Source organism: Chiloscyllium punctatum, chromosome 8 (assembly GCF_047496795.1).
Source record: "Chiloscyllium punctatum isolate Juve2018m chromosome 8, sChiPun1.3, whole genome shotgun sequence".
NCBI lineage: Eukaryota > Metazoa > Chordata > Chondrichthyes > Orectolobiformes > Hemiscylliidae > Chiloscyllium > Chiloscyllium punctatum.
This window is the reverse complement of record NC_092746.1, coordinates 93,288,789-93,301,865: the sequence shown is the minus strand read 5'-3', so window position 1 is coordinate 93,301,865 and position 13,077 is coordinate 93,288,789. Positions and strand designations below refer to the sequence as shown.

General features: G+C 39.8%; 1 protein-coding gene across 10 annotated transcripts in view; it reads left to right on the top strand.

Moving 5' to 3' along the window:
- Window positions 1–73: 73 nt before the first annotated feature.
- arhgap12b (Rho GTPase activating protein 12b) overlaps window positions 74–13,077 on the top strand; it is a 196,597-nt gene continuing 183,593 nt past the window's right edge. For 9 of the 10 annotated variants that reach the window (XM_072576100.1, XM_072576099.1, XM_072576097.1 and 6 more), the window contains exons 1-2: window positions 74–235; window positions 8,339–9,144. In XM_072576100.1, coding sequence (XP_072432201.1) covers window positions 8,413–9,144 — 732 coding nt within the window. In that variant the 5' untranslated portion in view covers window positions 74–235; window positions 8,339–8,412. Of the gene's footprint in view, window positions 243–8,338; window positions 9,145–13,077 lie in introns of all 10 variants that reach the window. The other variant, XM_072576092.1, reaches the window with a different exon arrangement.

Sequence of the window (13,077 nt, the reverse complement as noted above, 5' to 3'; positions counted from 1 at the left end):
CCGGGTGGAAACGAGGCGAAATCTGGTTTGTTCCACTGCAGGGAGTGGGAGGGGGATGGGAGGGGGATGGGAGGGGGAAGGGAGGAGGATTAGTATCATGACATATATTGACAAAAAGAATCAGATCTGTAAGAGAGACTTCAGTTTACAGACATTAAATAAGATCTCCAGGAAGTTTAACGTTCCCCTATCGCCTGTGTCTCTCCCCGGCTGCTGTGCTCATCGTCCGAAGCAGGTGCGTGGTGGGTTTTTCTTTATTTATTTGTCAAAGTTTGGAGTGTGAAGTGCATTCGTAGCGAAAAGTTTCTCCGGTCTCGCTGTTTGCTGCGGATACGTTCGCAAATACGAGACGATCGCGTTCCTCTTCGCCGTGGGGTGAGCAGTGTGTAGGTGGGGGAGGCCGGGGCCAGGGCCTCGGTTAAAACGAAGGAGGAAACAGCAACCACAAGGAAACCTCAGATTTACTCAGTGGCCGCCCTTACCCTTTATAGATTAGACACAGTAAATCACAGGGAAATCGCCCGCACCGTGACAGGCGTAGCGTCCTGACCCTTCAAACACAGCGACTCTGTAGAACCCCCTCACTGCACACCCATCGCCCCTTGTCCGCGAACACCACCCCCCCCCCCCCCCCATGCAGCCCCTAACCCTCTTAAAACACTTAACGCCACCCAGTCCCTAACCTCCTGCCCACACAACAGCATTATCCTGTTACCTACTTATAGATCAGCACACAACCCCTGCGTAGCCCAGTTATCTTCACAATCACCCATACTCACCCCAAACGTGACACACAACCGCCACATCGCCCCCCTCGATACAGCCCTACTGTCCCCACGCAATCCCTGCTTAATCCACACAGCCATAACTCCCTTCTTGTCCATTTCCCCGCACAATGTTCAAACGCATGCCTCCACTCCTCCCCTCCGCAACATGTATTTGTTTTAAATTGACCGATATGGTTGAAGGCTGGGGAAAGGAATCAGTAGATTTTCTCAGTGTATATATACAGAATAATCACTTTCCCCTTTGCCTAGTTGTTATTTCATTTCTGGAGCCACACGATTTTTCTTTGTTCATTTGCATTGTCTACAATTATATTTATTTGTGAAAGAAGTTATTGCTCTCCTGAAAATTGTAATTGCTAGTTTAATGTAGTGATAAAACGAGTTATAAGTTATGTACGTTGCCTATAGTTTACATATTGATTTATAAAAGCCTTGCCTTATTAAAACAACTGGGAATGTTTTACTGATCAGGAATGAACTGGTTGACAAGTTATTACATGACCAGCTACACAATTTTTTACATTGCAGGTTTGTCATTTTTTTCCCAAGATGCCTCCAATGTAGTTAGCTTGCTAGGTAGCTCCTCCTCACTGTGCACTTTAATCCTTGCCCAATCTCTGCCACACTTGGCCTTTTTTCTGCAAAATTGTGTTCCACTATAAGTTCCCTTGATTGTAATAGCAGACAATTAGCCCTAAGGTTAAAGTAATTGCTGTTTCAATTGCTATTTCCCTTTCCCCAGCCACAGGTTCCCACTGAATTCCTTCCAGCAGCACGGAATTATTACAACACAGAAGGGGACCATTTGGCCCAGCAAATTCGCGGCATAGTGGTTCAGTGGTTATCACTGCTGCCTCACAGTGCCAGGGACCTGGGTTCGATTCCAGTGTTGGGCAACTATCTATATGGAGTTTGCACATTCTCCCCGTGTCTGCTTGGGTTTCCTCCAGCTGCTCCGGTTTCCTCCCACAGTCCAAAGATATGCAGGCTAAAAGTGCCCGTTGTGTCCAGGGATGTGATGGTTAGGTGAATTAGCCATGGGAAATGCAGAGTTATAGGGGTAGGGTGGGTGGTGAGTCTGGGTGTGGTGCTCTTCGGAACATTGGTGTGGACTTGTTGGACCGAATGGCCTGTTTCCCTACTAGGGATTCTGTAGTAATGCTGCTTTGATAGAGGGTCTCTGTCTCTTTGGTGTTCGTGTTTGGACTATTCTGGTTTGTCAGCTTTAGCTAAAGCTTGGTTACTACCCAGCAATATACCACGCTGGACTGGCAAATGCATTTCACTGTTACTGCCAGATCATGTATTGGCCTCTAACCTTACTGTTATCTTTACACTTTAACTGGTCCAAACATCTCTGGATCCTCATTCCAACAGGAATTGCTGTGCATTCTGTGATGCTCTAGCCCAGATAACTACTTCATTCTTTTGCACGGTACACCAAATTTTAACAAGGGTTCATCAGTACTCCCTGCTGATTCCATCCCACTGCAGAAGTTAAGACTTTGACTTTTGACTGCTATCGTCGCCTCTGCATTCCATATTTGTTGCTGCTATATGCAAGCTAATTAATGATACATAACCAGCTGACATAACAGAAGCTTTCCCAATGATCATTTGCACGTGTTCTTTGCCCGATGACCCAGTTGTGAACCCAGTGCTTTCTTTTCTACATCGTTGTTTCCTTTGTCTTTCAATCTTTTTTTCTCTTTGCCTATTCTAGATCCCTTCTCATCTGTCATTAGACTTCCTTTCATTTCTGCTCCTTCAGGTGCTGTGCTTTTCCCAGTCCGTGCCTCGACCCTTCAGATGGTCTTACTCTTCTGTTGGCATTCCAGACTTGACTGCATCTGAGGTTAGGCATAAATTTATGAATGTGCCTAACTTGGCATTTTTAAAATGTTGTATCAATCCTGTCATGGCAGTGACCCAAGCCCCCTCATCCTCAGTGCTATCTTGCTGGCCTCCTTATTCTCACCCAGCATACTGGCTAGGTGTTGGTCTAACCAATCTCATTTCTTTCCAACTCCACTTACCTGCCTGCTTGACTTGCCTCCAGTCTTTGATACAGTTGACCATGTCACTCTGTCATTGAGCTGAGTGGAATTAAACTTTCTTAGTTCCATTTATATCTGTCTAATAATAGCTATGGAATCACCATCAATATCTTCATTTGCTGTTCCCACATCATTGGCTCTGTTCTCTCCCAAGGATCTATCCTCATCCTATTCCAATTTCTTGTCTTCAGTCCATGCTGCACACTCTTTGCTCTCACCACCAATTCCATTCCTGTCCTGGAGGCTGAACTGACTTTGCAACCTAATTTTCATATTTAACTCCAAGATGAAGTTTCAGCCAGGTAGCTGCACTGTTAGTATTTCACCTTTCTGTAAGTATCTGCCCTGCCTCAGGTCATCTGGTGAAACCTTCATCATACCTTTGTTACTCCATACTTAACTATTCTAACCCATCTTGCCCTGCCTCCCACACTCTATCATCCATAACAATGAGGTAATCCAAAACTCTGCATTTGCATTCTAATTTGCACCAATTGGTGAAGTAGGCTGACCTGTGATTAAACAGTAATTATCTTTATTTTAAATTTCCATATTTTCAGTCGTTTGGCAATCTAGTCCCCCACCACCATAAATTTCCCAGATATCTATGCTTCTTTAAGCCCAGTGTCATGCATGCTCAATTTTAAAAGCTGCAACATTGGTCGTATTATTTGACTATATAAGCTTTAAATGCAGGAATTCCTTCTTCACATCTTCTCTTCTGTCCACTTCACTTTCGTCCTTAAAACTTTTTTTTGGCCAATCTTTCAATCGTATGTCCTAATAAAGTTCAGTGTTAAATTTTGTTTAGCTAGGAATCCATGAGGTGGAGTGGTGATCAGCATCAGCAGAGTTGTATTAATCCACAGTCAGTAGTTCAGTCTGAGAATACAGTAGACAAGCCTGAAACATTTCCAACAACCTTCAGCTAGAATCGTTGAGTGAATAATCTATCTTGAACTCCTGTTAACCCCCTCAATCAACACATATGCTAGTCATCAACCAGTTCATTCAACTCCATGTGATATTTTTTGATATTACAGAGTCACCTGATAGTGTTGCAGCTATGGTGCTGCAGCTCTGGTGTCCTCCAGAAGTAGTTGAAATTCTAGCCGAGTTGTTTCAAAACTGCAATAATGCTAGCATCTACTGACTCTGGAAGTTGCCGGGTAAGGCATATCCACAAAATGTAGGACAAATTCATTCCAATCAATTATGGCTGATGGAAGGTGTAGTTGACAGTGCTATTAGGCAATTCTCATTCATCTGTTCAGCAACACTAGTTTGATTCTGTGTGCAGAATTCATGATCATCTTCAATCACGCAGTGTCCAGAGGTGAGGCAAAATGGACTGACTGTCTTTGACATCAAAGTAGCTTTTTGCTGAATTTGACATGAAGGAACCCAAGTAAAAAATGAAATAGGAATTCTGCCAGTGGGACTCGCATGAAGATAGTTGTGACTTTTTTGAAGTTAATTATCTAATCTGTAGGAGAATGTTATTCAGCTGTAAGAAATAGAAGTAGTCCATGTGGCCATTGAACCTGCTGCATCTTACCAAAACATCATGGCTGCTCTGATCTTAATCACAAAGTCACTTTTCTGTTTACTCCCTAAAACTCTTGATTTCCTTGATCCTAAAGAATATATCAGTCTCGATCTTCATTACTGTGGCTGCAGGAGCAGACCATTAAACCAGGTGTTCTGTCCAACTGGCAGGACATGTCCAGTAGAAATACTTGCTCAGTGGTATACAGTCAAGAGGAGGTGACATTGAAAGTGGCAAGGAGGAGCACTGAAGGTGGCAAGGTGTAGAATGTACTCTGGGAGTTATCAGATGTCCTTCACCAGGAGTGGTTCATTAGCACCATTGCTGACTGTGCTGATTGAGCCACAAAGGGCATAGTATCTAGACTGGGTCTGCAGCAAGTCGCGAAGAAACCAGCAAGAGGGAGAAACATACTTGACCTCACCTTCATCAATCTGCCTGCCGTAGACTGTCCTGACAGTGTTGACATCAGTGATCAGTGCATGGTCCTTGTGGAGAAAAGTCCCATTTACATGTTGAAGATATTTTCCACTATATTTTGTGGCACTAGGTACTACCATTGTGCTAAATGCAGTAGATTTCAAACAGATCGAATAACTTTGGATCATGAGCACCAGTAGAATTATATTCCAGATACTCCATCCTCATGGCCTAGCTTATCCCCCACTCTACCATTGCTATCAAAGCAGGGAGTCAATCTTGGTCAATGCAGGAAGGTGCGCCAGGAGCAGCACCAGGCGTATCTAAAAATGAGATATCACTCTGAAGCTACAACACGGGACCACTTGAGTGTCAAACAGCATAAGTAGCAATTGATAGGATTCAAGCAATTCAATGACCAAAGGGTCAGATCTAAGCACTACAGTTCTTCCATATTCAATCAAAAATGATGGAGGTTAATTTAAAAATAAACTCATCGGAGGAGGAGGGTCTATATATGTGCCTATCCTGAATAATGTTCTGGGAACTGGATTTCAAATCACGTCGAGGAAGATGGTGAAATTTGAATTTGATAAAAATCTGGAATTAAAAGTCTAATGATGGCCATGAAACCATTGTTGATTGCTTGGTGAGTACCACTGATGAAAGGATGAGGTGGATCTGAATTAGTGGTTCCCAGTTAATTAAATGCTTCTTTCGCATCAAACCCTTCTCAGGGAGGGCTTTTAAGTTCTGTCCATTATGCTCAAAATGCTTCTGTTTGTACCTCATGCTGCAAGTATACATTAATTGACATTTATTTGGCAGTTAAAGCATAACTGCAATCTTTGAGAAGATCTTTCATGAAATTTCAGAGATGGAAGGCTGCTGAATCTTTCCACCATGCTTCTCCAACCCATTCTGTGCTCACAAAGCATTACCTAAAGTGCCTAGAATTGGCTGTACCTCAAATTGAATAATCAAAAGACACTCTAGCTTCAATACCTATACAATATTACTGGTCTTCCCTAGTACATCCATGTATACTTCCAAACAGAATTAAAACCAGTCTGTTGTAAATGAAATCAGAAAATGCTGGAGAAACTCGACGTGACTGGTAGCATCTGTGTAGAAACAGAATTAACATTTTCAGTTAGATTATGACTTCTTCTGAATTCCAGAATATCAGAACTAGTTAACATATAATGATGATTTTATAATTTTTGTAAAATTATGAAACTGATAACAAAACTTGAGCTTAAAAATGCCATGAACACACCTTGAACAAGTGAAATCATATTTTAATATAGATGAAATAAAGTCCTGTTCACTAAGCAACCCACTTAAGATCAACTAGTATATATTGTACATGAAAATATTACATCAAGCAGACTTTACCACACTTCACTGTGAATGCATAGATAAAAGGTCAGAGTTTAAAGCTTATATCTTTCTTGTGCTTTTAGTAAATTACAAGTAAATATTGGTTGTTTAAGGCTGTACTTACTTCAGTCCAGTTAGACATTGTGGCTTTTGAGAACCATAATTGTCCCAAAGAAGAATAATGAACACATATGCATGACAAGTCCTTGAACTACCAAAGTAAGTTACCACTATACATAATTCACAATTCAAGCATGAATAGTCAAAATTAGATTGACTGAAAGTAGAGATATCAGTGTTACACAGCACAAGACTCCTGTATTTATAACGTAGTGTTTTGTCTGATTGTTTGAGAAATGTTCAATCTGCTGGATTGTAAATATTACCATTGTACCTGAAAATCTAAACCCTGATTTGTAGTTTCATTGAATAGTTTTCTTGAATTCACCTCTTGTATTTTCCTTTTTGTTGCTGTTTGTTATTAACAGCTTAATGATAGGCTTTTATCACTTTTTTTTGCACGGTATTATCTAAATTGTATTCTTTAACATCTTCTCTAGGTCTGTCTCAGTGTTTAAGTTGCAACATATATAGGAGAAAGTGAGGACGGCAGATGCTGGAGATCAGAGCTGAAAATATGTTGTTGTGGTTCTGTTCGCCGAGCTGGGAATTTGTCTTGCAAACGTTTCGTCCCCTGTCTAGGTGACATCCTCTGCTTGGGAGCCTCCTGTGAAGCGCTTCTGTGCTGTTTTCTCCGGTATTTATAGTGGCCTGTCTCTGCCGCTTCCGGTTGTCAGTTCGAGCTGTCCACTGTAGTGGCCGGTATACTGGGTCCAGATCGATGTGTTTGTTGATAGTCTGTGGATGAGTGCCATGCCTCTAGGAATTCCCTGGCTGTTCTCTGTTTGGCTTGCCCTATAATGGTAGTGTTGTCCCAGTCGAATTCGGTTGCTTGTCGTCTGTGTGTGTGGCTATTAAGGATAGCTGGTCGTGTCGTTTCGTGCCTAGTTGGTGTTCGTGTATACAGATCGTTAACTGTCTTCCTGTTTGTCTGATGTAGTGTTTTGTGCAGTCCTTGCATGGGATTTTGTACATTACATTAGTTTTGCTCATGTGCAAAACTAATGTAATGTACAAAATCCCATGCAAGGACTGCACAAAACCCTACATTGGACAAACAGGAAGACAGTTAACGATCCGTATACACGAACACCAACTAGCCACGAAACGACACGACCAGCTATCCTTAGTAGCCACACACACAGACGACAAGCAACCGAATTCGACTGGGACAACACTACCATTATAGGGCAAGCCAAACAGAGAACAGCCAGGGAATTCCTAGAGGCATGGCACTCATCCACAGACTATCAACAAACACATCGATCTGGACCCAGTATACCGGCCACTACAGTGGACAGCTCGAACTGACAACCGGAAGCGGCAGAGACAGGCCACTATAAATACCGGAGAAAACAGCACAGAAGCGCTTCACAGGAGGCTCCCAAGCACTGAGGATGTCACCTAGACAGGGGACAAAACGTTTCCAAGACAAATTCCCAGCTCGGCGAACAGAACCACAACAACGAGCACCCAAGCTACAAATTTTCTACCAAACTTTGAAAATATGTTGCTGGAAAAGCGCAGCAGGTCAGGCAGCATCCAGGGAACAGGAGAATCGACGTTTCGGGCATCAGCCCTTCTTCAAGATTCCTGAAGAAGGGCTGATGCCCGAAATGTCGTTTCTCCTGTTTCCTGGATGCTGCCTGACCTGCTGCGCTTTTCCAGCAACACATTTCCAGCTCTGCAACATATATAGTACAAGTTAACTATCATGGAGTGAAAACTTGTTTTAAAAATAATTTGTTGTAAAATGATTGTGATTTGGTAAGAGATTTTATTCAATTCTGACCAGAGCAATAATTTTAAGATTACATGAGAAAACTGATACACAGTTGCATTGGGTTTTAATGTCAGGGCTTCCCAATCTTTCGGTGATGACAACCATTGGATTGCCAGCTGAAATTTTGGAGCCTTGAACTCTGAGATAATAATAGCAGTCATGGAGCTACAATCAATTGATAACCTTCAGTATACTGAGGATAAACAAACAGTACTTAATGTGTCTTTTTTCCCTTCAGCTTTAGCGCAACTTTGAAAACACATCATGTGGATTAGTGCCAGCTTCAAAAAGTGAACAATAATTAATTTTGAGATGGCTGAACAGGACGGAAAACTGGATATATCTATCATTCCAGGACAGATCTATATTGAAGTGGAGTATGATTATGAGTATGAGACAAAAGATCGAAAGATCGCAATAAAGCAAGGTGAAAAATATATTCTGTTGAAGAAGACAAATAATGATTGGTGGCAGGTTAAGAAGGAAGATGGCTCGAAGCCTTTTTATCTTCCAGCGCAGTATGTTAAAGAACTACCTCGGAAGGCATTGATGCCACCAGTGAAACAAGTACCTGTTTCTGTTAAAATCAAATCTGCTAGTTTAAGTGCAGATGCCAAGCTACTGCAGGTATCCACTGAAAATCTTTCCAAACCACTTGATTACTCCAGTTCTTTCAAATCTTCTATGGGACAATTGCAGGCTCAGACTTCTGTACAAAACCAGATGAAAAACCAAAGCACAAGTCAAACACAGAACCAGGCTTGTGTTCAAGGGAGAAGCCACTTGTCTTCTGGAGTCCAAAGTAGTGCCAAAGCTAGTGACCATAGTAAAGGGCTTGGAGAAAGTACATCACAGTATTTAAGAGATACAAATCTTAACCGAATTTCAGGTCAATCACAAGATTTTGAAACCCCAGATGTAGAGAAAATAAAAAATTTGGTTCATGAACCTTCATATGACTGGGCTCCAGAGAATTCAGAAAGGCACCGTCAAGACTCTGAATCTGGAGACGAGCATAGTAGCAGTTCCACAGAACAGTTTCAGGTATGAATTGCACATTGTCACATGGATTATGATAATTTTGCTCTTTATTACAAACTGAGTAAAAATGTGTTGTTTCAAATTCATATTTTCACTAAGACTTGCACCTTTACCAATTTGGTTTTTAGTTATTAGTCTTACATCAAGTTGATTTTTTTAAACCCCATGACTCTTTTGGAGGGGAGTAAAGTGATTTTTTTGATGGCAAGTTACATATTGGTAATAATGATCTTTTCATACTGCATTGTCTGCTATAACCATGGCAGCAATTGCCATAGTAACTCTACTTTGCAATTTCCTAATTTGCTAAATATCAAGTCACTTGTCAATTATAATTTCTGAAAATTAGAAGTGCAATAATTTTAAGGTTCCTGAAATAATGTATTTGCTTGCAGAATAACAATAGTAAAAAATACATGCAGTTTGCCGAAACATTGTTGATCAAAGTATTAAGTGATTGAACCTGTTTCACTAGCAATGACTAAACATATTCTGATGTTGATACATAGTTACTGGGTTGCAAGAATACATCCTGAACTGTACTTTGAGATATCCTTTAAGAGCCATAACTGACAGCTTACATTCATAATGTTGAAAAAGAGTATATTTTGTTATATTGGTGATCCAGTCATTTTTATTATGACAAACAGTTAGTGATTTTGTCAAATACTATTCCTGTGAAATGCTAAATTCATTGTTTAATTATGTAGATTAGTTGAAGATATTAATGGTTTACTTAAATTTTGAGAAGAAAATTATGGTGCATATGTCTATCAGCATTTGAAGATCTTTTCTTTAATTGATTATCAGGCCAGCTTGACCATATTGAATTTTATTGAGCTGCAGAGTAACTGAATGATTGAGTACAAGCCTAATCCATAAGTGTCAGTTTGCAATTTGGGATATTTTTTAAGCAGATGCTGCAGAAACTCTTAGCATACTGAAGGAAAACTAGAGGGTGTATCTCATTTGTAGTCACAGAATAAATCAAGTTCCTTTTCATTGTGTGCTTTTACTAAGCTGCTGGTGTTTGTGCATCAAATGCTACATTTTCTGCTCTTTCGCTGTGAATGAGACAAATTTCATTTTAATTAAATGGACTATTGGGATTTTCTATATTTGGTTCTTGTATTCTGTGGTTAGTTTTTCTTTGCATAGCTGTGATCTTGGCCATGCACAGTAATCTTTAAATTTTTCCTGGGACTGAAGCTATCAAACAGTGATGTCATGCATCGATATCCTCATTGGGTGATTGGATTGTTTCATTGTAAAGAAATGCATATTAGAATGTACAAACTGTAAAATCTCCCAGTTGTCCTTCCTGAAATAGATCTGATCATGCACTGATTGCATAGTTCTTTTAAAGTAAGAAAAGTAAATGGATTTTTAATTAAGTGTTCACATTTTTCCTTCATAATTTGCAGTTTTACTGGGCATAGAGAATATAATGGTCTGGATTTTGTGGAAATTGCAGTAATGCATTGCATTTACATTTGCCTACAGACTTTGTTATTGTACTGGAATATATGATTATTAGGAATCAAAATCAGCACAGCTCCTTGACAGGACATCTGGTACTTGTGAGGTGTGCATACAAACTCTGTGCCTCCTTAATTAGATTGGACAATGTTGATTGTTTACAGACACCAAGTTAGGATGTGTAAGTTAGATTCTTTTAATTCTGCACTATTATGTGCAAAAAGCAAAATGGACACGGGAAGAAAGATGGGACTAAAAGAGAGAAATTGTAGGCAAAACAAAAGGTCTGCTGCAATAATACAGAGTAATCTGACTGTACAGTTTTTAAAAGTTACATATTTACCCCGTGATTAACATCCCAGTGGTTACAACTGACCAGTCACTGACTGGAGTAGCCATATAAATACTGTGGCTACGAGAGGAGGTTGGAAGCTAGGAATCTTGCAGTGAGGAGCTTGCTTCTGACTCTTCAAAGTCTATCTATCATTTACCAGGCACAGGATCAGAATTGTAATGGAGTTGCATTCATCCTCACTTGAAGGGTTTCTGCCTGAAACATAGATTCTCCTGCTCCTTGGATGCTGCCTGACCTTCTGTGCTTTTCCAGCACCATACTCTCAACTCTGATCTGCAGTCCTCACTTTCTCCTCCTTCATCCTCACTTGCCTGGATGAATGCAACTCCATCAATATTCAAGCTTGACACCATTCAGGCAAATGTGGTCCAACTGATTGGCACCACATCCATGAATGTTTACACCATTCATCATCAACGCTTAATTGCAGCAGTGTGTGCCATCTACAAACGACACAGCAAAAATTCACCAGGGCTCTTTAGATAGCACTTTTCAAACCTTCTAGGAGGGCAAGGCAATAGATATATGGGAATAGCATCACCTTCAAGTTCCCCATCCAAGTCACTCACCATCCTGACTTGTAACTATATCACTTTTTAAAATGTTATTAGCTCAAAATCCTGAAAATTTGTCTGAACATCATTGTGGTGTACGTATACCAGATGGATTGCTGTGGTTCATGAAGGAAGATCACCACCGCTTTTTCGAGAACAACTGATATTGGAGAACAAATGCTGTTGAAAAAGCGAAGCCTGAATCCGATGAATGAATTATAGTAAAACTAGTGGGAAACGAATAAAAAATATATATTTATCATTGTCTTACGTTTTGCTGCACATACCTACCTATTTTTCAAATCTCACTAAAATGATAACCAGCAAGTAATACGGCTAGATGTTCATACAGTGGACTTAAACACCCTAACATTGTTTTGAGAGAATATTATCGTTCAAATTTTAGTACAAGCCCCAGAGACAGTGCATTAATTGAATATCAATTGCATCCAGCTGATGAGTATTATCTGGGGACTTGTGTTATCTCCTACAAATAAACACAGACTGAATCTATGGTTTGAGGAAGGGTCACTGGACCCAAAATGTTAACTTTGATTTCTCTTCACAGATGCTGCCAGACTTGCGGAGCTTTTTCAGCAGCTTCTGTTTCTGATTTATAGTGTCTGCAGTTCTTTTGATTTTGTATTCATAATTTGTTGGCATTAAGGTGAATGCTTATAAAGTGTAAATATAAATAAATAAATGTTGAAAGCTTGACTTTTTTATGCAAGAACATTGGATTATTTACATGCATCACAGTAATATTTCATCTTTTGGAATTAATTCCTTAACAATTGAAGCTTTTTCTGCTGGAATAATGAAAAATAGTTCTAGGTCATTGATAGTGAATGGTGTGATGAGATATTTGATATCCACTACATAAATCGACTTCTTGACATTTTTCATTTTATTTTTCCTTGAGTTGATATTTACTTTCTCTTCAAAATCTTTCATTGTGACTGCTCAGAGCAGGCTCAGGCTTTGTTAGTCTCAAGCTAGCCATTAGAATTTGACTTATCCTATATTCCTTGTGGGGAGTTGTTTACACTGCACTCATCTCATATAGCACTTCTAGCTGAGGTTACGAATTATATGTATAAACTGTGATCAAGGATCTGGCAAATGGAACATCATGGACTGAAAGCTAAACTGTGACTTGGTTTTGTTTGTTCATGATGAACTGTTTGTTCTCTGAACTTTAAAATTGCATTTACGTTTCATTTACTGTAATGTTTTCTCTTTTAAATGAGTCGCCACATTAACAAAAGTAAAGATTTTCTCCATTTTGAGAAATAGATTGGCCAATCTGCCTTTGTGGTATGTTGTTTGACAGATATAGACCAGTTTTAAAAGTCTAATTTATAAAAAAAAAGCCTTTCCCCATCAATTCAAGGCAAGAATATGCAAGTTTAATATGGAACAACTTACTAAAGGTGCTTAGTTGAAAAGGTAGAACACTTCGTATTCATGTAAAGTTCATAGTAGCTTCAGTTGTTTCATGTTTAAAAATGTCTTCAGTAAAGCAACATCAATGAACTCTTACAATTT